General features: G+C 48.1%; 1 protein-coding gene across 1 annotated transcript in view; it reads left to right on the top strand.

The window, feature by feature from the left end:
• Nucleotides 1-23,056, top strand: part of LOC144148337 (scoloptoxin SSD14-like) — a 42,499-nt gene extending 19,443 nt beyond the window's left edge. The window contains exons 4-8 of the mRNA XM_077679886.1: nt 8,490-8,659; nt 11,630-11,904; nt 18,879-19,078; nt 22,450-22,690; nt 23,042-23,056. Of these exons, the coding sequence (XP_077536012.1) occupies nt 8,490-8,659; nt 11,630-11,904; nt 18,879-19,078; nt 22,450-22,690; nt 23,042-23,056 (901 nt within the window). The remainder of the gene's footprint in view (nt 1-8,489; nt 8,660-11,629; nt 11,905-18,878; nt 19,079-22,449; nt 22,691-23,041) is intronic.
• The last annotated feature ends 3,653 nt before the right edge of the window (nt 23,057-26,709 follow it).

Genomic DNA, 26,709 nt, shown 5'->3' with positions numbered 1-26,709 from the left:
TCATGCAGTTATAAAAAAATTGGCGCAGCTTGCATTGTGGTGCAAGGCTGGACGAACAGCAAAGGGGGGGGGGGGTCGACCTAGCCTCTCCCCATACTGACATCGGATCCTAGAAGAGAGGGAGCAGCCGGACCCCAGCTTGCAAAGCCGTTTTGGGAGGCACTGTAAAGCAGAGACTATTGAAGTATGTAAAGCGTCTTGAGTTGTACAGCAATGCCAGGCCGTCTATTTTTATTGCTTTTTATTACACTGGACGCGAAAGCGCGCCGGGGACAAGAAAGGTGGTCTGAGCGAGGCGCACGGTCGCAGCGCAGACGGCGGTCACGGCCGCCAAGTGGCGCAGGCTGCTCGAGCGATAGCTTGTTACTGCTTGTTACGAAATTGGACTCAAGTCCCAAACCAGGCAGCACATACGAGAAAGGAGTGATGCGATGGCAGATTGCATTGAAAATCGTCATCTGCACTGCTTACGAGAGCGGCAATCGAATATCCGCCGCAGAGTCACGCCTAACACATATGTAGGCGGACCTGTATGCAGACCATCCGGCTGCTCCCAGGGCGCGTCTTTCCACCAACTGTCTCGAACGTTGCGCGTCGTTCTCTAGCCGCGGCACCATTTTCACGTCCACGGTCGCTTTTAAAGATGATAGTCTTCTTGGGCTACTTAAACCCAGAAATTTTGGTCTGTCTGTATGTCTGTCTGTCCGTCTGTCTGTCTGTGACTAGATTCAGCCACCCGGCCAAAGCAAAACAATGCCTGCGCAATAGTCTTATATAGTCACAGCTAAATCTACCCGTCTATGTCCGGTGTAATGTTCATACTTGTCAACATTGTTGAAGGAGAACAAGACATTACGCAAATATGAGAGAACAAATCAATACAGAAGTGATATTTGCAGTGTTCCTTTATAAAAAAATCAAACATGCTTGAATTTTGCGAAATTCAATACTTTATCAACTGCAGAAAAAGAATTCACTCCGCCGTCGCCTGCTGTCGCCCGCGCCACTATAGCTTCTGGCGCCATTTTAACAAATCAACCGGCAACAGTTACGCAAGCTTCCACTAGATAGGTTCCACGTTCTGCTTGCAACGCACGTGGAGTAGGGAAACGCGGTTCTATAAACGTTGAAGTAGGGCGCCTCGATTCACGCGCGTCTTCGCCGTACGGCAGCGTTGGCATCGACATACCCAGTTTGGAGCAGTGGAACGCGGGAAATTTAAAATGATTTAAGCAAACATTTGGCGTCTTTACCTTGGTAGGAGCGCGACGCAAGTCGAACAACATGAGAGGTGAGCGGTAAAGCGAAGGGAGACATTTACTTCGCAAAAGCCGATAAAGACTATCGTCTTTTGACGGCATTTGCAACGAAAGGAGCACATACGCGGCCAATTTTTTAATTAAGCGGCTGACGAGATCAGCACATAGGGGCATTCGCAGAAAGTGCCGGCCACGCGGAATTTGAGAGTGCTAAGACAGCTCTGCTGTGATATCCGTCCGACGGTCACGTGAACAGCTTTGTTTACACAAAATCACAAGCGAAACTGCGACTGGCCGCATTATAAACGTCTCTGATTAAACAACCGTCGCGCGCGCGCTGAAGGAAATGAGGTTGCCACACGTGATAAGTAGGGGATTAGCTACTTATCGCAACAACAAAAAAACCAAAACGCAAAATTTGCGTCAGTGCCCCTTCAAAGGGAGTACGGAGCGAAATAGAATCAAGCAAGCAAGCGCGACCGAAAAACTAATGTCCCGGTGTGCTCTTTTAGTACGCGTTACGCCATACCGCGAGGCTTTGGAAAACGAGTGTGTTAGTGATACAACGATGAACGACGAAGCCGACATGAGACGCCGACATCCCGAGCCCCTATGTGCTTCGCCCCTAAAAGGAGGAAGTAACCCTCGGCGCGCGGTCTATTCGCATTGGCTTACGACGCGTTTCAAGCACAAGTATAACACAAAAAATGGCCGCGTATCTGCTCCTTTCGTTGCAAATGTCGACAAAATACAATAGTCGACCGGAGGCGCTGCCAAGTAACGCCTCCCTTCACTTTCCCGCTCACCTCATATGCTGTTCCTGTCACGTTTCGTTCCTCCCAAGATAATACGCTAGATGTTTGCTCAAGTCACTATAAATTTACCGTGTTCCACTGCTCGAAGTCGGGTGCCTCGATGCGTGCGCTGCCATACGGCGGGGACGCGCGAGAATCGGGGCACCCTACTGCAAGATTTGTACAACCAGGTTGCCTTACTCCACGAGCGTTCCAAGCGGAACGTGGAAACGGTCTAATGGAACCTTTTGTTGCTGTTGCCGTATGATTTCTTTGATGCCGCCAGGAGCGCGGGCAACAGCAGGCGACGGTTTTCTGCAGTTTATGTATAGTATTTCATTTGCTTCGTAAAACCTAGCATCCATGAATTTTGTTTATTAAAGGAACACTGCAAATATCACTTATGTATTGTTTTTTTCTGCCTTATGTTTGCGTAATGTCTTGTTCTTGTTCAACAATTTTGACAAGTATGAACATTGACACCGGACTTAGACGTTCGGATATGCCTGTGGGTATATAAGACTATTGCGCGGCTTCTGTTTCACTTTGGCCATGTGGCTGAATTAAGTCACAGAGGGGAAGATAGACAGAGCAAAATTTCTTCGTTCAAGTAGCCCAAAAAAGACTATCGTCTTTAAAAAACACATAGAACGAGCGTTCACCAGAAATTTCACCCACAGCCTTGATTGGCCTGCAGCTTTTGTAGAGAGAACGCAAGTATAGTCTGATGTCTAAGTTGTAGGGTACTATCGGCATCCGCAGAAGGCTTCGTGACAAACCTAGCCAAAAGAAGGGCTTCCACGAAAGAATAACCAAAAAAATCTTGCGCAACTTTTTTGCATTGTACTTTAAGCGAACACAGCTTACGCAATGGTAGTTGTTGCGTACAGCTGAGCAGGACCGGCCGCCCGGGAAATTTTTTACCACGCTTCCATCGCTTGAGTGCGGGGCCAGGGGCTAAAAAAGACATCCCAGAGATTACTGCGGTTTTCACAGCAGACATCGACTGGGGTCGCCTGTAACACCAAGTTTTGCTATTAATCTTATCAGCCACCCAAAGGGAGCTGCTACAAACGTGGCTCCAGTCGCGGACGTTGAAGTTTGCATAGCTAACAATGGGGTCTAGCTTAAACAGCCAATTCTCGGTGCTGGTGAGTATTATAGGTACTGATCGGTACAATCGACATTGGTTGGTACGACCGCTGTATTTTATGCGAGCCTTCGCTGGTCGCACTGCGAGCGAGGCGAGGCTGCCGAAGCTGGGGATGACATTCAGCGCCACATGACGGAGCGCGCCGTCCCTACATAGCAATTTTCGGGCCCGCTGGCTCCCAGTGTCGCCGGCTACTATGGGCATGTCACTATCTATAAAGCCGGTTGTGGTTCAGGCCTATTCTTACAGACTTAATCGTGGCGGAGGAAGACGGAGGTGATTTTCTATGAATGTATATGTTTTCTGGATTGCGGGAAATTGCTTAATCTCAGGGTTCATTTTTGTATCCCAAATGTTCGACTAACTGCTGAAAGGAATGAGCGTTTAAAATAACAATATGGGCAGTAACCCCCTTTAAAACCCAGGAAGTTACCCCAGGAAGTTACCTCATAGCAACATAGGATTCAGGACAGCAAGAGCAGTCCAATGGGTGTGTTTGTCCCGCAAGAGATCGGTAAATTTAAGCAAAGAAAAAAATAGAGCAACGAATTTCAGCGAGAATGGTTGGAAACGTTTAGACAAGACGGATATTCTAAACTGCGCAAAATGCATGATTGTGATTGTGAGGTTTAACGCGCGACGCTATGCAGGCGATGAGGCGCGCCCTAGTGGTGGGCTTCGGAATCATTCGAAATCGTCTGCTGATCTTTAACGCGCGCCGAAATCTCGAACAAACGGGCGTTTTCACTTCTCGCCTACATCAGAAAAGCGCCGCCACAGCTGCGTAAAATGTAAAAGTCTATTTAAAATCATTGATGCTTGCCTGTGTACTCCTACACCTACCAGTAAGGAGAGCTTGAAGAAGTTACGGGTCAAACGTGCGGAAATCAAGTACTACTGCAAAATACCACATTCCAGCTCGGGCTGTGAACTGGCTATGCGAAGTTGCTTTTCTGAAACATGATAAGGCTGAAGAGTGTTCGCTCTGTTAATATGTCTGCAAAGCTTTAATTAAGAGTACTCAGCTACTCACCTAAGCCCGCCGTGGTGGCTCAGTGGTCAAGGCGTTATACTGTTGAGCCCAAGGACGGGCGTTCGTTCCAGGACGCGGTGGTTGCTTGTCAGATGGATACGAAAAACAAAAGCACCCATGTGTCAGGATTTCGGCGCACATTAAAGATCCCTAGGGGGCCAAAATTAATCCAGAGCCCTACATTACTGCGCGCCTCACAGCAGAGGTGCAACTTCGGCGCATTAAACCCGCCAATCAATCACTAGCATCCTAGCATCCGAGGTGACAAGGTGCTTGATTTGCAGGTGCCTTGGCCGTGGGCGTATTCGGCGAGCTGAAGGGTTACGAGCTTATACTCAACGTGACCGGCAGCCGTGTGCCATGGAAAGACCTCTTCGATGACGCCATCGATTTGGCCGAAAATGGCATCGAGATTAACGCCATAATGGGAAAGAAGTTATCTGCGCTCTTGACGCATCAGGAATTAAGGTGCCCATTAAAAAAATCTCATATCAGTCATAATTCCTACTAGCGTTCTTGTGTCTACAAAATTTTCTCTACAGTGGCAAAATATGGAAAGAAATGGCGTTTTATTCGTCAGGAATAAAACATGGTCGGTAATGCGTTAATGGCACGTTAGCATTCAAATGATACGATCAAACGGAACGAGAGGCCAATTTAGAATCATCAAGTCTGTTTCTTGAGGGTGCCTTACTCACAGAGAGATGTCGATAACGGGCTCGGGAGTCGCCACTGCTTAGTCCGTGTTTAAACATGTCGATTATCTGTTTCAAGTTTGCGATAAAATGGCCGTCATTGCTATCGGGACGAAGCAGTATTTTCCTTAAACAAAAGCGGTTAATGTTGTTCTCGTAAAGCCTCAAAAATGCGGTTTAAAGAGGATCTATTTTCCGAGCCGGCACAAAACGACGATGTGCCAAATTAAAGTGCGCTATCCCTTGACAGACAGCGTTTTTCTCTGCAATGTAAAACGTAACCAGGTTAAATTATTAGCGGCATTCCATTCGATCTGTAAAGAAGTTGTCTTCTTACTTTTTAGAGGAATCCGCCCTTGCTTTTTTAATTCTGGAATATGATGTGCGCTTGGCACAAGAAATCCCTCGTTGCACATTATGTACCTCAATTGTAACTTCATATACCATTTGGTACACTCCTGGCAATAGAGTAGTGGTGAAGCGCACGCTTCTTGTGAGTTCCTTTCTGACAGTAGTACGCACCCTGATGATGTGGTAGATTTTATAGAATGACATGTTTGTCGCTCTTTAACAACAAAAAAAAAATTGCAGCTACTAAGGTTACTCCGCATCGTCATAGCTATCGAAAAGATGTGATCCGGAGAAACAGAATTACGGTCAGGATCTCAATGGGATGATGATGATGATGATTCCTATTGGTTTCCCCTTTGAAGCGGGGTGATGACATGTCATCTTACCAAAAAGGACTAATATAACCATGTTTTACACTCTTGGTTTAACACTAGCGCTGCTTATGGCAGGCCCTAAAGCTTATTAGGCCCGAAATACTTTCTTTTCCCTGTTACAGGTGGTAACTGTCCTAGGCAATATTCCCCTCTCTGCTTTTCGTCCACCAGCATTCTAATCTTCTTTTCGTCCCCTCGACAGCCTTGAAGTTTACTTCCTCTCTCATACCCTTAAATCCCAGGGCTTCTGAAAGCCCAATATTTTCTTCATGTAGATTTGGATGGATACCCGTGCACATTCTAACACTATGTGCCGCGTAGTTTCTGTTTCTTTTCCGCAGACCACACATAACCCATCATTTTGTGAATACCTCCCCACAAAACTCTTAGTTCGCAGGCAACAAAAAAGGTCGGAGCATTCACTAATGGAATACTAACAAGTTACTTGTCCCAGTATACACTAGGTACTTAGTAACTGGAGGTAGTAAATGTAGCACTTGTCAGAATTACTAACCGAAGCAGGCAGTAAGCACCACTACCCCAACTAGTAAAGTCCCAGCGATAGCACTTTTCTGAGCTACATGCGTTTACTAACTGGTCATGCACAACCTAGTCAAAAGCACGACCTAAATCTAGTGCTACCACTTCCTACACTCAGTTAACTTACTAACCATGCAGTTGTTAGTGCTAAAGCCTACGTACAAAACCGCGGGGTAGTAAGGTTCGTAAGAAGTTAGTAAATACGGCCGTTACTACCTTTTTACGACCTTTTTTATTAAGAGAGTGCTCTAGCCTGAAAAAGCAAAGCACTGCCCTGGGGTTATCCACAGCATGGCGGTTATCCTCCCCCTCTTCGCTGACTATTTGGAAAGAAAAAAGGCGGGAGCGTACTTCTCCTCACGAAAGATATTTCTGAATACTTATGTATTAGAGCAGAATGAAATGACGCTGTCTTCTTGCAGCGTTATAGGGATCCCTTTTCTCAAGACGGACATCACCCCAGTAGAATGGAGATATAAATCCTCTACAGGAACAATGAATGGTACTCCCTTCGCCTCTAACGAGAAGAAAGAAGTACCTTCATTTTTACAAGGAATGCAAAGTCTCCGAAGCTCCCCGGGTAGTCGAGAGATTTATATCCATGCATTCAACCAGTCCTCGCTGAACTTCTCCACTGGAGCCGGCCAGCCTCGCTTCCCATAAAGTGGTCGTGGCATTGGGTATGGGGGGAATATGGCGGTTCTGTGTGCAGGTCCAGAGAGCATGATAAATTCAGGATGGTTACCGCTATTCGGCCACTTGCGGGTCCCCAGGGATCGCTAGAATCAGTATTTGAGGTGTGAGGACCACATTCAGGACAAACGTGTGTCTAGAAACACAAAATACAAGTTTGGTTGATTAAAAAGACAGATTTGTTTCGATAACAATGACTCCGATGGGATCGCGAGACGCGTAAAATAAATGGAAATATGAAGGAACACAGATTGAGCAGTGGCGACGCCGCAGCCACTGTGCGGCGACGTCTATATGACGTCACAGAATCTTGTTTTTTTTGCGATGGCGGCCTCCGGCCAAAGCCACTTTGAAGAAGCATGACTGGGCGACTGTAGTGTGTCTTCTAGTTCAGTTTGGTCGTGTAACTTAAAGTAACGCGTATTTGACGCACTGATAGCACTGCATGTTTTAGTGGTGGCCTCTGTTGCGTCCCCCCTGCCAACAATACGTCATTGCGCTCGCCTTGTTGTCTTCTTTCTGTGTGTAGTCCGTTTTTTTTGCAATTCTCGTGACTTTTAAAGTCCATGTGGCGCGGAATTCGAAAGTTTGCAATAGCTCTTAAATGTAAAAAAAAGTCTCGATGGATTACAACAATGCTGTAATTAATTGTTGTATGGCTTTGTGATTTAAAGGTTGTATTCAGTTCCGTTGCATCTATGTTTTCTTGTTCTTATTTCCACTTCAGTAAAACGCCAAAGAGAGCTGGCAGTATGAAAAAAAATGAAAAGAATGAATGGGATGTGTTATGAAGCTGTAGGTTGTTTTTATGTCCCTATTAGTGTGCGTTGGCGTGTTCTCAGATTCATGTCACGACATCGTGTCGTCTATACGAAACCCTTTAAATTAGGAATTAATTGCCCAAATTTGAATACGTGAGCAACATTCACGGATGACTTCACTCAGTTGGTGAAAAACGCGCTGTACCTAGACCCGCTTACAGCAATAGACAAAGCGTCTACACTACCTCCTTCGTCCACATTTCACATCGTCAGAAATGGCAGTAGGAATGCACTGTCTTCTTCCAGGAAAGAGGTGCCGTCGTTGGGAAAACTGGTTCTTGTGTGTAGCGAAGCGCTACAATTAAACTGCTGCACCAGCTATACTTTGAAAAAAAAAGCGCCAATTAAATGTAAACTAAAAGATAGAATGGCAGGTTCGCCGCCTTGCGTTTTCGGTGACATGATACGCTCAGCAACACCAGATGGAGCAGCGCGTGACCCAAGGACAATAACTCGCGGACATACCGTAGCGAGTAGAGACCACGAAGGAATGGTACTGCGCGAGAAGACGAAGACAAAACACGAGGGTGACAGGACGAGTGCGAGGACAGGACGAGGGTGACAGGATTTCACTCGTTCTGCGACCCTCATGTTTCGTCTTCGTCTTCTCGCGCAGTATCCTTCCTTCGTGTGCCATGAACTGACCAGCCAGCAACCAAGTCCTGTCGAGTAGTGAAGCTTCCGCAGTCCAACGTCATAAAACAAAACTTAAGTGGCCGCCCCGCAGGTTTCTTGTGCGTGTGTGTCGTAAAGCTGACCAATTTATCTATTTGCAGCAAGCACTTGACCAACCCGAAAACGTCACGATTTTTTGAGACCGGCGACATGTACACGAACAAGGAGCTGGCCGAGACAATGCGCAGAATTGCTCGAAGCCCGGAGCGTGGCCGCTACTTCGACTCGGGGGAGGATGTAAAGGCTATTGTCGATGAACTCAAGGTCGGAGGTAAGCGTGCTTCCCGTGTTTATCCCTCTCTCTGCTACCCACACTCGTTGAAATGAGGTCTTGAATGTTAGAGTTGCCTGAAAGGCGATTGTCGTCCGGCGCGCTGAGGCTGCACCTTTTCTGCTAGGCGCATTGCAGTGGGCGGCAGTGAATTCATTCAGACAACCTGGAATCCTTAAACATGAACGCTATTCATGGACGTTCGTTTTTTGAACCCCCGTTGAGTTGTTCCGGACGGCATTCTGTTCGTCATGGAATCAGCGTGAAAGCTATTAACGCGATAGCGTTATTAGGATCATTTTTCGATTCCCGCGTGGCTCCCGTCCGCTGCCAGCCGTGCTCCTCAGGCGTCCACGGAAATACGTCACCGCTGCAACCCGGAAGCTACGACTGAGGCAGCAAGATTTGTCGGCTTCACTGAATCTGTAATATGGCGCTACGGCAACAGAAGTTCGGAAAGGAAGACAGTAATTTAACGTTGGATACGAAAGGAAGGACATGCGTTTTAACCAGGTGCCGTGCCTGTGCGATGAAGTTTGTTCTGTACCAAGTCGGTGGTAGCATGACCAGCAGACACGGTCTCCAGCCGTGCCCGCAACTTACTTCATCACACCAAGGCGTGCTTCCAACAGATGAACAAAAAAGATAAATTTTCGATAATTCATGCCCCGGTGGTATACACGTGGGCTAGGAGGTACACGTGGAAGTATCCCGAAGAACTTAGACCATTTTAGGTTGTTTAACTGGCGCCAAAATCTTTAAACACTAGCGTGTTTGTGTCTGCTTCCATCAGAAAAACGGCCGCCACTGCCAGGAGTTGAACCCGCGTCCTTGGGCTCAGCAGTGCAGCGGCTTAACCACTGAGGCACCGCGGCATGTATTTCACCTGGACTTATGCCTGCACCAACAATTGGGTGACCTGGCTAAAACAGGGGGCAAAGGATTAATTTCCGCTTCTCAGAAATCAAGGAAGGCATAGATTATGCAGGAAATGAATAAAATAAACCCCACAGTATTGCGTCTAATCATATAGGTTTTCAGTGTTTCCACTGTTCTGTCTCCGCTGCAAGCTCGGTTTGGTAAAGGACAGGTGGCGTCACGCCGCCAAATTCAAAATCACCGCAAAATAGGTACAGATATTCTCCCAGATAACAGCCACGTAAGACTGCTCGGCGGGACCCTAGAGACAAGCGGTAGTTCCAAACTCACAATCGCGAAAAACAGAAAATATTTAACCAATTGCCTATAAACAAAACGCCCAACCAAGAGTACAGCAAGAAAAAAGATAAAAGAAACGATAAGACTCATGCAACCACTGATCATGAACAGAATATTGCAGCGCATACCGTACCCCAAATTTACCCACACCAAAGAAAGCGGAAAAAAACATTAGGACCGCATATAAGGCAGTTCTCAACCTCGCAATTTTCCCCGTGCGACGAACTTACAAGGCTGGACCGCCGGGGTAACAGAAGGAATATGCATAGGCGGGTCTAGAAGAGGGTGACGGCCATTACCTCGATGGAGGGATGAAGTAACAATATCCGGAGCAAAGAATGGACTAGGGAAGCGCAGGATGACAGCGGCTGAAGGTCAATGGGAGAGGCCTTCACGTTGCAGTCGTCCTAAATAGGATATAAGCGATAAGGACAATGAATATGTCCTCAACTTAACGCATTCAAGAAATCGGAGAAATCACTCTCCTGGCATCAAGGAAGTGGATGCAAAAACAAAATCCAGAGGGGCCATTATACCCTCTTTCAAAGGAAGCAGGCTATCCAAACAGGCACCCCCAAACAGAAGAAAAAAAGACGCCCCCAACCCCCCTTGAAAAGAAATTACTGCACGCCATGATAGACTAGACATAGCACCGGTCCAGCGACACCGCAAAAAAACTTCCCTCTACTCAAAATTTGGATAAAATCCTACACAAAAAGAGGCGATACGGCAGGATTAAGTTCTTTCGGGGAACTTCCGATATCATGCGACCACAGTATACACCAACTCCGGTATGTAAGAAAGCACGAGGCACCAATTGTTGTAGACGACTACTCAGGCAATCTTTGTGACTGCATGACCCTCGAACATACAGAAACGAAGAAGTGGAAGTTGGAGCCATCCTCTTGGCAATCCGAATAGCGGAAGTATCAAATTGAAGCGTAGCATCATTAAAGACACAAAGGACAAAGTTTTCTGGAGGCAGCATACCTAAGCGCTTCGGTGAGACATTCCAATCCATAACGTCGAAAGTTAAAGGAGCCATGAAGACAAAATACAAGTTGGGTTTATTAGAAAGACTGCTTAGTCCGATAACAATGATACCAATATCATCGCAATCTTCGAACAAATAACGGAGATATTAAAGAAACCGTTTGAAGCAGTCGCGACCCCCTAGCCAATTTCCCGCAACTTTTCTATGACGTCACGGAACCTTGTTTGTGCGATTGGCGGCCGCCTAAGAGACCTGTCACGACGACACATGACTGGACGTCTGTAATGGGGCCTCTAGTTCCCTTTTACCGCATCACTTGAAGGCTGACGTGCAGTTAACGCACTGAAAATTATATTTTATTGTTGGCCCGTATGACGTCATGCTGGCTCATAACACGTCACTGTGGCGCGAAATTTGAAAGTTTTTAAATACTTCTTGCTTTTTTTTCGTTAAAAAAACATCTTTTGTGGCTCTAATGGAGCTGAGTGGGATACTGAATCCTCGTTCTTTCAAATTAAACGAAGTTGTATTTTCTCTTCATGGCTCCTTTAACAACGCCCCGTGGACACCCGGATCCGATGGTCTGGAACAGAACGACGCACTATGCAAAAGGCACGCAAGCTCACATACCGTGCTCCTTGTGACCCCGGTTACCACACTGCCCTCTTTGAAGAACACGCTGTGTGGGAGCGGGAGTATCGCTATCGCGCCTTACACCTTAGGATACAAACGTAGATGTCGCTGCAACTTTTTTTCAGGTGGGATTATCGAAGTGGACGACTTTAAATCGTTCCAACCAGAAGCAGTGAAGCCTGTGACTGTTGAACTGAAAACGGGCGAACGGCTTTTCACCACAACACCTCCGGCTTCCGGTGCTGTGCTGGCCTTCGTGGTGAAGGTGATGGACTCTTTCCGCTCCGACGGACGGTTGGACGACAGCGAAGAGAACGTGCACCGCATCGTGGAGGCGATCAAGTTCGGCTTCGGCAGGCGCAATGACATCGGCGACCCTGACGAACCAGAAACGAAAGACGTGAGCAACAAGGATTGACAAATCGAGCGCACCTGATTTATATCGTGGCTGAGCGATATATAAAAGGACAACCAGCCAGCCCAGTTTTTAGAGTATATATTCTCTATCCAAAATGAAAGGGCATCGCTTAAAGCACCTTGAACCCAACCAGTTTTCCCGAAAGGGCACTAGAACGTTTAAAAGCGGGATTTTTAGATCTACCAGCCGTAATTATGCTACCAAAATTAATTCTGGCATCCATGACAGTAAACCATTTCGCAACATACGGCGTGAGATGAAAAAAGGTATTTAAAACTTGTCCCCAGCTAAACCAATATTAAAAATTCCCCGCATTTCCCCGAGGGGAAGAATGTGAAAGTGCGAATGCACGAGTTGAATTTGCGCGGTTCGGTAATGTTCGCGAAAGAGAGATCACACACACACACACAACTACAAAGAAAGAAAGATGCATTTATTCACAGACATCCATTAGTGTTGTCGTTGTACTTGATTGCTAGAGCGCATCTCAGCTTTGAAATTTCGTGTCAGTACTCCTTTAAGCGGGTGCATTAGCCCTTCTCACGCCCGATTCCTGGCCAATCCCCCACGTGGGTGTGTGCCATGTCAGCGGCCAGGCAGCGCGCGCCCATCTCCCCCCGTTGCCAAGGAAGACGAGGAGATTCCTGGCCAATCCCCCACGTGGGTATGCTATGCGGACATCGCCGGTGGACGCAGGTTCAGGGTCGCTTAAGAAGTGCATTCGCACTTAAAATGCAGCTTTTCCTCTTCCTTTGCATGGTTTTTGAACACTACATTGAAACGGATGGAGCTATTTGCATGCGAGCGGCAGGGTCACGTTTAGACACTGGGCGGCGTCACCCTTCAGATTCCTAAATGTTTAGTGCGCAATCAAAATTACTTCTGCCAATTGTAAGATATCGGGGGGTTCTTCGGGGTGACCTAGCCAGTACTCCGGCGTAAGCCACCACGCTGGCTCCCGAGCCTGCGGCGCGGGCTCCCGAGCCCACGGCGGCCCCGCGAGGTTCGCCGATACTAGAACACAGTAGGACAGTAGTGACGAAGCAGAGCCGTTTATTTGGGGATTCCCAAAGCATGCGAGCACAATGTTAGACGGCGTTCACGAATCACGCTGTACGGGTCGTGATCGCGAACGGGAGGCAGGCACTCACGGCGCGCCGCAAAGTTCCCACCTGAGATACAGGTATCCGGCACCTCCGCGCTCTTGCGACTATCTTGCCCCGAGACCGGGCCTCCAGCGAGGCTCTCCGTATTTCGCGCGCACACGTTCGCGCCGCCCGCGCGCCTACGCTAGAGTGAACTAGAATACCCAAGTATTATAGTTTCTTACAGTATACTTACTAAGAAACTCTATGGGTCTATACCTATGCCCCGCACGCACCGGTGGTGCCATCTCTCGGGGGTCGACGAGGAATCAGAGGAGCGCCGGACCGGTTTCAGCGCAATGCGTCTTTCCCGAAGCGCGCCCCGGCTCGGGATTGCGGGCCACGGTTCTCTATGGTCCCCACACAATTTATTTACAAATTTCTCGTTTTTTTTACTCTACAATATAAAACACTGGATTTCAGAAGCGGCGCACGACGTCCACTCTAGAAAAATGATTTTTTTCTTAAAATGAGCCAAATAGCGAAACCGAAACTGATACCATCCTCGATAAACATGCACCGGGGTCTCCCCCAAATCGGTGTGGTGCACGGCGCCCAACGACGGTGCGCACCGGCACGGTGCATTGATCGAGGACAAACTGAGCGGTTATACCCTAGCGCCACCTCAACTCATCAAAACGTTCACAAGTGGCTAAAAAGCAGCGTATACAGTCAAACCCGGCTATAACGAACCCGGATAGAGCGAATTACGCTATATATCGAACAAAAATAATTCAGTTACGGAAATACATGGGAAATATTCCTTATAACGAAGTTCACATCCGATATATCGAACTCTGGGCGCCTAGAATGGCCGCCGAAATGCATGATTTCGGAGCGGCGATTGAGATGTGTATTGGCCGCGACCACGAAGCAAGAGTCGCGACTGAGGCATTGCGCCTCGCACGGAGTGACGTGACGCCCAATACTTTCCGTAACTGTTTCCGACGCGCGGTACTCGCGACGGAACCCGCCCTGTCAGCGAGTCCGGAAAGACAGCAGCATCGGTGAACTGTGGAAAGAGCTCGCCAGCGTGCTTCTTAGATTTTTGAGGACCCAGACTCGAACTGGTGCAAACAATGTTTCGTGTAGAGAATGCTATGCTAGTTGAAGCCGCCAAAACGAAAGTGAAAACAAAAATCACCGCTTTTTTTGCAACGTGGGCAGTTAAGGCGGAAAGTAGCTTTATTACTTGCAATAAATGGATTATTTTGTATGGTAATGGCTACTGTACTGTGTTCATTTCTGCATACGCGGATGGCGGAGATGGTGAGGGGGGGGGGGGGAGGGGGGCGGGGGGGCTCCCGCGGATTGCGAACTCGTAAGAATAAGCTCGTTATAGGCGGGTTCGGCTATATCGAACTATTGGATATATCGAACTAATCGCGGTGCATATTGCAGTTCGCTATAAACGGGTTTCACTGTATATAACAGCGCCACTACAAAGTGATATTTATTGAAAGCTAATGATTATATGTACACGCAAGCCGTATCCGTCACACATGCGGGACAACGCACTTCACCGCTTTCAATAAACAGCGGCCTACAAGCTGCTTCTCATCTTCGTTCTGAGAGTCATAACGCGAGTGCCTCTTGTGTTCCGCCCTTCCGCCACAGCAAAGCATGTAGGTCTTCGTAGTCTAGGCACATCAGCAACTGTTCGTGTAATTCAATCGAACGAATGCAAATCTCCGAATGGCTGGCCATGCATTCAGCCTTCTTTGCAGCACACGAAGTTCGCGTCCTCATTTTCAATCTCCGGCCCTTATTAACGCCTGTTAGGAGCCCGTCGCATCGCTGTCTGATGAATTCTCAAGCAATTCAGGCTTGTCAGCAACAATATACAGCCAGTTCCGCCTTCACACGAGTGCACCGATGCTACAATTCACTGTACCGATGCGCCGTCGCTGCAGCTGACGGCGGAGGAAGCCCCTTCACCGGCGTCATCCGCGATGCATCTTGGGATTGCACCGTCAACTCTCACGGTGCGCGACGGGGCAACGAAAAATTGCCTCGCGACGGTGCGCCCCAGTTTATCGAGGACAGATGGTGCGCACCGGTGCGGTTTATCGAGGGTGCTATGAGCTAAATTTGGGTGTAATAAACAGTACTATTCAAAAACGAGCCAGGCACGTGACCTGTCCGAATCAAAATGAGGCAAATACACTCAAACAATGCGCCCTCACGGTAGAAGCCTCGTGATCAAGCAGCCAACATGGCCGTCGCTTCTCCGCTTCGCCTCTGTACCTCTTGGCTTGTTGTACTGTTTTCTGACGTGAGTACTCGTTTCAAATGGAAGACTAGCGTAACAACGAGACTGTTGGCCGGTCCGTGCCTAGAAGTAGTTATCCTATGCTACGTAGCGCACGACGAGCGCGAAACGTACAACCGCCGAAATGCGCGCACGGGAAGAAACGCTCAAGTGAGGTCTTGTTTCGCCACCAACAGCAAGAACTTTCAAGTACACATTTCTGGGAGTTCCGAAAAAAAACCGCGGTGTTTTTATTTGAAGGTTTTGCCCTTCTCTAAGTCACGGGGCCTCTCTTTAAACAATTTGGAGAATCATGGCAGCAGCGTGAAGTGTTAAAGTATTTTTGCGACGTTTGCAGGAGATTCCAAAATAGGGAAAGGGCAGCTGACGAACAGGAAGAGTGCGGATGTTGCCAAGGAGACTCTTCTAGTGTCCACATTTATTCGTGGTTTCGGCAGGCAGTGACCTTTTTTCCAGTGCAGCGAGAGATTGCAGCTAGAAAATGAGAGTCATGTGACTACTTTTACGCATATTAGTTCAAAACGTCATCAAGTAATACTTTGCCACCCCTGCCGTTTATCACTAGAAAAGAAGTGTGCATTTAACTTTTTATTCCAAATGGGTCAAATCCTGCGTGCCACGTCTAAGTGTGCCAGATGAGAACTTTACAAGTACCTACCTAGGCAATTAATGGAGCCACATTTCTATTTCAGTGCTGAAATAAGATCCTTTCCTCCCTTGTACACCATGGGCAAAAATTATTTCAGTAGGGGCCACGGTTGTTTCGGTAGCAAAAAACGACGTTTTTCTCAATTCCATCCGAAGTGGACTTGGCTCATTTTGAAAAAAAGAAAAGAAAGAAAACTCTTCAAATGGTTTGGCTGTCTCTTTAAAGCAAGTTGACACCCGTGGTATATGCGCCCTCACGTTTCCCTTATAATATCCCAAAAAATGCAGCTGCGTAAAAAAAAAATAATAGTAAAAAAGTGAAATGCTTTTTTCGTGTTGTATTCGTTCTGGTGCACGTGCTGCTATGGGACGCGTTGTAGGAAATTGTAATGGGCATGCGCTGAGGGCTGGCTCCTTATTTGACACGCCTTGGGAAAGGAAAACTTAAGAGCTAGAGGCCTTCTAATTGTTGCATCGGGAAGTGTGGTGGAAGTCAAGTGGCTTTTTCACACTTTGGGGGGGGGCACTTGAAACGGTGTCGTACCTATTGGCGGAGTACGATTGCACCCAAGGCCGGCGCCACGTCATGACCCAAGCGTTGTCCTAGGGATGGCCTGCAGACTGAGCAGACGACAGGGAAGCGAGTAAATGCGGAGGTGGTGCCGAGTGTGGGCAAAAAAAAAAAAAAAAACAGCAAAAGAAACCTAAAATGGCGTTTCCGGCTTCAGTAGCGGTGACGTCAGGGCACGGAGGAAAGAAAGCTTAAAGAGGCCCTGAATTCACCTCAACGAAAGGGGCAAATGCCACTTCAGGCGGCGCCCTTCTTGCTCGTATTTTGCCCGCACTCGCACGTCCCCCGCCTTCCCTCGCCCCGCTATCGTCTGCTCTATTGCTGGGACGTGCCGTGACGTGTAGCCTTGGTTTGCCGGGATTCTCCGCCGTAGCTATGACGCCGTTGCCAGTGGCCTCTGGAAAGCGCGAAAAAGCCTCCTGACTTCCTCCACACCTTTCTCAAATCGCCGGTGGCCAGCGGGGCTCTACTCAGCTTTTCGCCGCAAGTTTGCGTGTACGCAGTTGAAAATAACAAAATAATACCGAGTGCGCCGACTGTCCCCGGCGCACTTTTGTCAAGCTAGGCATACCCACTAAGGGAGATTTCCCAAAATTGGCAAAAACGAAAAAAAAAAAAAAAAAGCTCCAGCGTTCGTCGTAATCGTGGCAACACTTGCTGGGAATGACTAAGACACGTCCTAGCGTATATACGGCCCTCCAAGGTTATGTCCGACGACTATCACTTCCAAAAAGTGAAGGCCGCTCACACTTGTTGCAATAATTCTGGCGTAAAGGTCGTTGCGGCAGCGACGAAGAAGCAAATTGGCTGCAATGGTGGACTTAGACCTTCGTGATGGCCGTGAAGGTTGCGTACAGCTTCGCTACCTTCAAGTCTTACTCGTTAGTGTGAGCTTCCTTAATTTTTTTTGGACATCAGCCCGGTACGTCTTCTGTGGGCGCCAGCCGGTAGAGGGCCTTCGCAAACCAAGCCAAGTAACACTGTGGCGCAAATGATGATGACAACGGCGACGGCGAGATCGTTTTTGTTATTGATACAGGAGAAAAAGCCTGGCCTGCCAAAGCCACGTAGGGTTTGAGTGGCAGAGCCTGTAAGTCTAACTTTGATGGGTCTCTGCTTTACAGAAGTACTAAATAGTCGTTTTTGGTTTTGTGGATCAGCATCCCAAGGCGGAAAGGCATGCATTTTTTTTTTGGAAAGGTGCTTGGCACGCGGTCTATGAGCCCTGAGCCCTAATCACTGGATGGAAGGGCAGTAGATTCCAAAACGACGAGAGAAATGCAGAAAAGCGGGGTTACGGTTTCGTATACCACCCTGCTGGTCAACTTTGAGCTTGTGGAGCGAGTATGTGGGCTGCTCCGTAACGCCTGTCAAGAAGAGCATATATTGGAGCAGTGTGCCTTTACCGCACACGTTGCCATGACAGCTGTAGCGCCCTCTTTGAAACCACGGCAGAACCTGCCTATGCTCCGTAAACGTGTGCTGCGCATTTTAAACCTTCGGATGTTTACACCTAGGCGATGAGGCGTACCATAGTGGAGGGCTCCGGATTAATTTCGACCACCTGGGGATCTGTAACGTGCGCCGAAATCTCGAACACACGGGCGTTTGAGCGTTTCGCCTCCACAAGAAAACCATCGTGCCAGGATTGACCCCGCCTTCTTGGTCTTAGCAGCATAACGCCTTAGCCAACGGGCCACCGCGGCGGGTCGGCACATTTCATTTTGCCTGTTTGTACCATCGAACCAAATGCGGCAAAAGACACGAAGTGGCTGTACAGAGAACTGAAAAAATGCAAACAAACAGATCGTCTTTTTCTCGGGCCATTCGTCGGCTAAGCGCTATTTGTCGGCGTGGCGCTGTTTCCCGGGTCGTTGCACTTTGAGAATTTACCATTGGGGTGCAGACATGGGGCACGTCCAATTGCGCATTCAAATGGAGTTTTTATGCCCTTATACGTTCAAAGATGAACAACAGCTGCGTCAGTGTGGTTGTGACTGAAACGTCGTTATAAATATACGTTATCAAGCACCTGCCGCGCGCCAAAATGAAACAGAGAAAATAGAAAGCTGGAAAATTGATAACCGATGCGTACATAGCGCCTACCATACACTAGCAAACACGGGTGGATATTGCGTATCTAAACGTGAAAGTTTTCAGCACTTCCGCACCTCGGATTTGCATAAATGCCTCACAATCCGCTGAACTGTGCCCAAGGCCAATTAGTTTGTGGTGTTTAAAGTTACGTTTCACGCTTGATACCGCCGTGTAAAGCGATTCACGTCGCAACAAAATATTTCTCTTGTCTCACTCATTGCAGTCAGTGAATAAGGCGGTGTCCCAGCTGGTCAATCCGAAGCTCGCCGCCAGGGTGGCGCGAGACAAGATTACGGACAAGCCACACGACACGACCTATTACGGGCCCGAACACCACGACAACGATGACCACGGAACAGGAATAATATCTGTTGTGGCCCCCGACGGTGATGTGATCTGCATTGCCAGCACGATCAACACAGTGTGAGTGTAGTCATGCTTTCGGCTGCGGTGCTGGTGCCCCGATTCAGGAACGGCCGATTTTCATTATGTATTTGTTTGTGGGCATGGACAGTCGAACGGTGAAACAAGGCGGATTGGATTTTGCTAGATTCCTTCTTGGGTGCCGTTCTTCGGAATCTAGAGAAAATTCGAAGTGTAACGCGCCTGTTGTTGTTTTTGTTGTTGTTGTTGTAGTACTAGTAGTAGTAGTGGTAGTAGTAGTAGTAGTGGTGGTGGTGGTGGTGGTGGTAGTGGTAGTAGTAGTGGTAGTGGTGGTGGTGGTAGTAGTGGTGGTGGTGGTAGTGGTGGTAGTGGTGGTATTAGTAGTGGTAGTGGTGGTAGTGGTAGTAGTAGTGGTGTTGTGGTGGTGGTAGTAGTAGTAGTAGTGGTGGTAGTGGTGGTGGAAGGGGTGGTAGTGAGGGTAGTAGTAATGGTAGTGGTGGTAGTGGTAGTAGTAGTGGTAGTAGTGGTAGTAGTGGTTGTGGTAGTAGTAGTAGTGGTGGTGGTAGTAGTAGTGGTGGTGGTAGTGGTGGTGGTGGTAGTGGTGGTGGTAGGGGTAGTAGTAGTAGCAGTAGTAGCAGTAGTAGTAGTAGTAGTAGTAGTAGTAGAACCAGTAGTAGTAGTAATAGCAGCAGCAGTAGCAGTAGCAGTAGCAGTAGTAGTTAGAGCACTGCACGGGCCCGGACCGGCCCGAAAGCCCAAGCCCGGCCCGGCCCAGCCCGCGGGCCGGGCTCGGGCCTGAGTCAGGCCCGCATCAGGCCCGGGTCTCATACATGTGGGTAATGGCGCGTGTATGGTAATGTTTGGCTTTATTGGTTCGTATGTTCGCTGAAACACAAAACTAAAAGACACAACCCAGGACACGAATTCTAAAAGACCAAGAACACGGACAGAGAGGAGGCGCCGCGCCCCACCGCGCCCGTCTCCGTCGGTGAGCCATGGCGCCGGAACGGAGCCGGACGGCGAACGCGTGATATGCATGGAGGAAGAAAAATTTTAGGAGGGAGCATGAAGTCAGGGGGCCCAGCTTTGGCAAGTCAACCTCCTCCGATGCCGCATTCTCCTCTCGTCGGGCCCCTCCCGCGCAATGCATCATGAAAGATGCACCTTTTTCAGGCCCGCGGTACACTTAGGGGTAGCGGCTGGCTGCCGGTCTCAGCTACTCAACCTGGCGTAATCCCACCAGGAGCAGTTACAGCACGTTTTCTCTCTCTCTCGTTGCATTCTCTCTCTCGCTGCAATAAACAAAGTTTGCAGGAGAATTTTCTCCTGTTGTTACTCAACAGTCTCTGCTTGCCAGCAAGTAATGTAAACTCAACTATAAATGTCCAGCGTTTTTCCACTTTGTGTGGGCGTTGTATGTTGTAGTTATTCTTTTAAATGCAAGAACATTGTGCATGAGACAGCCATCTATGCCTCCACTTATAATGTTGCCCTGCAATTATTTCGCAAAAAGTGTTACGGGCGCAATTAACCGAAGGTATACACAGTACCCCTGAAAATCGTGACACTGTCTCAAGTTCTCACAGCACTCTCCATGAAATATCTTGTGTGCTGATGGTATCTTCACAATTACTGAGGATTGGACAGTGCCTCGTTTATGCTTAAGGCATAATTGGCTGAAACGGGCTGGGCCGGGCCGGGCCCAAACCTTTCGGGCCCGGGCCGGGTACGGGCCGTATTTGAAAACACCGGGCCCGGCTCGGGCGGGCCGGAGCATGGCGCTTTCAGGCCGGGCCGGGCCCGGGGTGCCCATGGAGTGCTGTTAGTAGTAGTAGTAGTAGTAGTAGTAGTAGTAGTAGTAGTAGTAGTAGTAGAAGACCACTATCTCACAGAGAAATGGGCGTGGTTCTTCAGTCCAGCGGACCAAGTGATGATGTGGCGATGTCTGCCGTGGAGGCCAGTAGTTGCTGGGCGTCCCGATAGCGCTGGTAGCCAGGATCACCCACAGCTCGGAAAGGCGAAGAGGAAAGGTAAACGGCTGGGTTGTGATGATGTGGGTTAGAGTCCAGCTAACGCTTCACTGGCGTGTAAGAAATTTGCCCACCACAGGCCTGCGCCTGTTCAAAATCGCCTGAGCTGTACCTCGGCTTTGAAACGAGCTCCTGATTGATTTGGACCTCTTAGGGATCTTTGACATGTTCCGATGCACGGGCTCTGGGTGAAACTGAGCGTGCCGCGGTCGGCTTAACAGTTGAACAATGACGTTCATTGACGCAGACGATTCCTGCATTTATCACGCATAACACAAAACAGATCTATTTTCATTTTAGACCACTGGTGCACCACAAAGGTCTGATTATGGCTGAGCCAAGGTTGTTGGTACAGTTGTTTCAAATATCTAATGCTCAAACATAACTGATAGATCGGTTTGGCTTGCGGAAACACGCGTCTAAACACCTTCTCCGTCAAAAACTTTTAACTTTGACATATTTTAAAGGCGAAGCTGTTCCTAACATAGACAGGGCTTCAAGCCCCGATTGCGGTTCATTCGACGCTTGGACTAACAAAAGAGAGGAAGGAGCAGGTGATGGGCTTTGATAATTCCTTTTCCTCACCTGTAGGATGAGGATGACTGTCATCACTTTTATTATGCACTTCATGCTCTGTCGCAGGCTCTCGTGGCTGCGCCGGCTCGCGTCCGTTTTGCAGCACATGCCATTAAAGTCTCATCTGTCTTAAGACGGGTCGCTATCCTCTCTGATCATTGTGCCGCAACTGGAGGACCGAGAGGCCCAGCAATAGGTGCAGCTTTTCACTAGCCACGAGCTGCGCACCCTTCGTACTGTCCTTTCAACTAAACTTGAACGTTGTCACCGGTACTCAATCATGACTCTTTGGGATGGGATTCATGACTCTCTTTAAATGAGAGTCACGTGGCTCTACAAGGAAGGGTCAAGAAAAGTTGATTCTGTGGTGCGCGGAAACACCTCAAAGAGAGTCAAGGAAGCTTTTTAGAGCGTAATGGTGCCCCTTGGATGCCGCCGCTATCGGTGCATCCAACAGCACGGGGTCGACTCTTCCTAGGCGATGCTGTTTCATTGAAGGGACCAAACATTTGACTCCGCTATAGTTTAAAGCCGGCCCACTACGGAGTGAGTAGTTAGCCTTTCTGCGCCCATGCGTGCTTATTTCCCCTATCTTTGCTGCCTCATTTGCTGCAGTTCCTCGAGGCATGCCATCCAAGTGAGCCTGTCCGCGGGAGAGAAATCCACCAGTTTTGGAAACTATGGATTGGCTTATTCTCATTGCGTGGGTTATCCGGCCTATACTGCAGGCAATTTTGGTTTAACGAATGCATGAAGATTGCGGTGGAACCCCGTGCCTGTTGTGACGTGAGTTCGCTCATGCAGGTTCGGGGCCACTTTCCGGTCCGCCAAAACGGGAATCTGGCTCAACAATGAAATGAACGACTTCTCGTCGCCATTCGGTTCGGACATTTGGAATCTGATTCCCAGCGCCAACAACTACATCAGACCGCGTCGCAGGGCACGCTCCTCGCTCTGCCCTGTCATCCTGGTTAACTCTTCTGGTGACGTTGTGTTCGCTGGAAGTGCCACGGGTGGACCTGCTTCAATTTCTGCGCTAGCCCAGGCAAGTACGATTACTCAGAAATGATGCAAACACTTTTACTATTTCCCCGGAGGGATCGGGTAGCGATTTGTTCTCGTGGTTTAAGTTAACATACCCTGCGTATGTATGTCATGGGAAGGGAAAAGAACACTTGAACAATGATACTGGAATACATCGTGGCCATTCATAAAAATGGTTGATACCTCATGTAGAGGTGCGTGCGAATATTACGGGTATTCGCCAAGGTCTCCAGTTCAGACACTGCCTTGGTTTGGACGTATTTATACGTATTTGGCATGAAAACTTTCCAACAGAATGTTTTCGCATAGATCGTTGTCATGCCACTTGTAAAACCTTCCCCTGCGGTCATAGGGAAAGCTGAGGTAGCTGTGATTGCATTGAAAAACGGCGCTAAAAAGACGTGGACACAGGGAAGATGGACGATTTAGGAGCCCGCTCTCCCTCCTACCTTGCATTTGATTTTGGGGAAGGCCACCAGAATACAAACCCCATACCTACCTTTTTAAAAACAAGAACAACACATGCCTTAACTTTCCAACGTTTTTTTAGCGTTGTTTTACAATGTGACTTTTCGTGATTAGTTGGTTCGTTCGATGTCCCGTATTTCATCATCAATATTTAACACCAAAGCAAGAATGAGCCGACAAATCTCAGTCTTTATGGCGGAATAACCACTCACATGTTGATCAAGTGTTTCAAATTTACATAAAAGAGTCAGGAAACACACAAAAAAAAACATACAACTGGCGGAATTGTCAAAACGTATTAGCAAGAGCAAGAACTGTGACGTTCGAGCCCACACTAAGACAGATTCAAGAAACAGTAAGCAAAGGTGGGAATTTACTGAAAAAAAAAAGCTGGATATCGCCACAGTGTGTATGCACTAAGGTACGAAGATGGCAATGTACGGAACAACATGGATGACAAATTTTCCTATGAGCACCGATACTCTGCCGACGTTAGGGAAAATGTTGGCGTGGGCAGGGTTTAGGCAGTAAGAATAGATGAGGTGGAAAAATGTAGCAAGGAAATGAAAAGAGGCGAAGCTGCAGTTGGTGGCGCAATGAGAGCGGGTATACTAAATGATGGTCGAAATTGTATGGTTGAACATATTTACCCACTACTTATTACCCACACCTGAGCCATCCGCGCTCAGCAAACATACCTAGTGAGCGCTAGCTGCAGTGACAAAGGCGGGAAGCGACCAGGGCAAGCATCACGGACAGCATTTATTGCAGCGTTGAAAGTAAATGAATAATAAACAAATAAATTGCAAAAATTTACACCATCTTCCGGCGAGGGGAACCATGGGGCAGATGCAACGCATCGGGGGTTGCCGTTGCGTTTCCTTTATGTTAGTGATGTCAGCGTGTGGATTGCTGTTGTTGTGTATCCTATTTACGCAGCATGTTCACCCCCGATGCGTCGCATCTACCCCATGGTTCCCCTCGCGGGAAGATGGTGTAAATTTTTAACCGAGCGCAAGCTGCGCGCTAACGCACAGCTGGCACGGCGACGGGAGCGAGCGCAGCCGAGCGCAAGCTGCGCGCTGACCGCGCTGACGCACAGATGGCGCTGCGGTGAGAGCGGCGGAGCGCGCAGCTGCCGCGGCGAGGAGAATGGGGGAGGGATGCGGACTACGCCGCGACAACGACGCGGGACAAGGCGAGTTAAAGAGATGCGTTGCATCTAAACGACTAATCATAGGCCGTAACGGTAACATTTCGAGCGGGCATTAAACAACATTAGAGGCTGAGATGGCTCTACTCACCGATCGAATAACAGAGCGGCGGGGTGCCGCGCTTGCGGGCGTGATTGCAGACTCCGAGCTCGTTTGGAAGCGTCCGTTTGTGCGCATTCTTCAGGTCAGGAGCATCTCGCCGAAACGTCTGCGAGGTCTCACATGGTCTCGCGCGGTCTCGCATGGTGCAGCCAATCTATCCTGTCGTAGCCTGAAACCATGCTTCAGTTTGAACATCACGGTCGCTGTCAACCAAGGAAATAGTTTAACTGTGTCATTACTGTCCGCTTCATGCTGAAGCATGGTAGTCTATGACCTTTCTGTATGCGGGGCCATGCCAATACGCATGTTTTTTTGGTGCACTCCGGGAAACAGAATGTTGATTTGTTTCAGGCATCGAACCATGCCCGAAGGTCATGCTGGCTCTGCGCAGCTGCCCAATCCTCCGTTTTCTGATGGGTCAAGGAGATTATCAACATAATTTTAATTTCCCGCGTCTCTAACGAAAACTACAAAACTCCGTGCGCCCAATACATTTTCGAGCCGCCCATGCTCATGAACTGCACTTTTTTTATCGTTTAACTTTAAAACCGGCAGTGTGTACTCAGCTGAAAAATGGCAGCGCAGGCGTTAGCTAAAAAAGTATGTCCTTTCATTAAAAGTTTCAAACCAAAATGGTAGGACCGGATTATAATTTTTACTCAGATCTCACGACAAAATTCAAAACGCAGCAATATTTTGCTCAGCTTGCACAGAACATGCCTAACCGCAAGAGTATGGTCAGACATCGCCGTCTTTGCGTTATTATTTTTTCTTGCTAAATATAAAGTTCGATACAGCATCGAATGGTGAACTTTGCAGTGACTTGCTCTACTTCATCTGGGAGTGGTAACTAAAGGGGGTGGTTGCTCCAGAAAAGTTACTGGATAGTACACGCCTTCAGGCAGACTATAGGGTGTTTATGCACGAAGAACTGAAAACTTGACAGATAATGTGCAACTATTTGAGAACACCAAGCTCATTGCAGCAGACTCTACATTTGGGCTGTGCCGAAATGTCAACCAGGATTCATTATGTTACAAAGCACAAGTTTCTCATGTCCGCCTAGAGTCCGGATTGAAGCTAAGAAATGGACTGCATTGAGACTCAAAACAGAAGCGCAAATTTACATTGGTATGACTTAACAAATACCGATGGCTGAATTATTCCGCTTTGCTTGTGGACTAATCCTGCCATGTTCGTGTAATTTTCGCCCTTAACAGCGCTGTTCTTGCGCGTGATGTCTGTGTGTTTAGGGTTGATATTTGTTTAAATTATTGCTAGTGATAAAACGCTTCTTGTATGCATAATTCACAGCCTCTCGTTTTTTTAAAAAAATAAGACCTGCGCTACACATAACGCAAGTGCATAGATTCGGTGTATACGGCTCAGAATGAGCTCCATTGGACTTACACTGGCAGCTACTGTTCGGGCGTTGAATGCAAAACATTTGATTTTGAATTTTGGACAAGAACAACAAACTAAAAAAATCTAATTCTTACGGCCTACGTCATTTTATGGCTGGTGTCACACTCATTATACTCCACACGTTGAAATAAAGCAAATAATTGTATGAAACTATGGCCGTTTAATGCAATGCCTGCACAACGTTGCTGTGCGTGCAATGTACGTCCCGTATCACGGGCAGAGATTTGTACCACGCTGTCTGCCGATTTTCGCCCAGTTTACAACTTCACCTGTCACAAATACAATCATAATCAACACCAATATCATGAGAGAACCTTAAAGGGCCTATTTGCAGACAAATACAACCTTGTTCAATTTAATAGCACTAGCCTTTGGTAACTCACACAGCTGCATTCCAATCACAGACGTTTTTTCAATCGAAGCAATGCAACAAATGTCATAAATTTTCAAATTTAGCGCTGCGGTGAAGTAATATCGGAAGAAGTGATGTAGCTTAGGCCAGCACTAAAATGTGGTTCTGAGTGTGTTAACTGCACGTTATAATTCAAATGATAAGATTAATGGAGGCCCTTCTAGAATCGCGCAATCATGTTCCTTGGCGGTGACTTAGGTCGTTGGGCGCCAATCGTACCAACAAGATCCTGTGCTGTCATAGTTAAATCGCCGCCGGAAAGTGGACGGGTACTCACCGAAACATGTATTTTATCTTCATAGCCTTTAAGGGCGCTTGAAAACTACCGGGCTTGCAAACTACCGCGGCGTGGTGGGGGGGGGGGGGGGGAGAACAACTCCCCCCCCCCCCACCCACGAA

This window comes from Haemaphysalis longicornis, unplaced genomic scaffold, assembly GCF_048455015.1.
Source record: "Haemaphysalis longicornis isolate Haplotype H1 unplaced genomic scaffold, Haemaphysalis longicornis Haplotype H1 scaffold_8, whole genome shotgun sequence".
NCBI lineage: Eukaryota > Metazoa > Arthropoda > Arachnida > Ixodida > Ixodidae > Haemaphysalis > Haemaphysalis longicornis.
The sequence above is the reverse complement of the archived record's forward strand: the minus strand, read 5'-3'. Positions and strand labels throughout refer to the sequence as shown.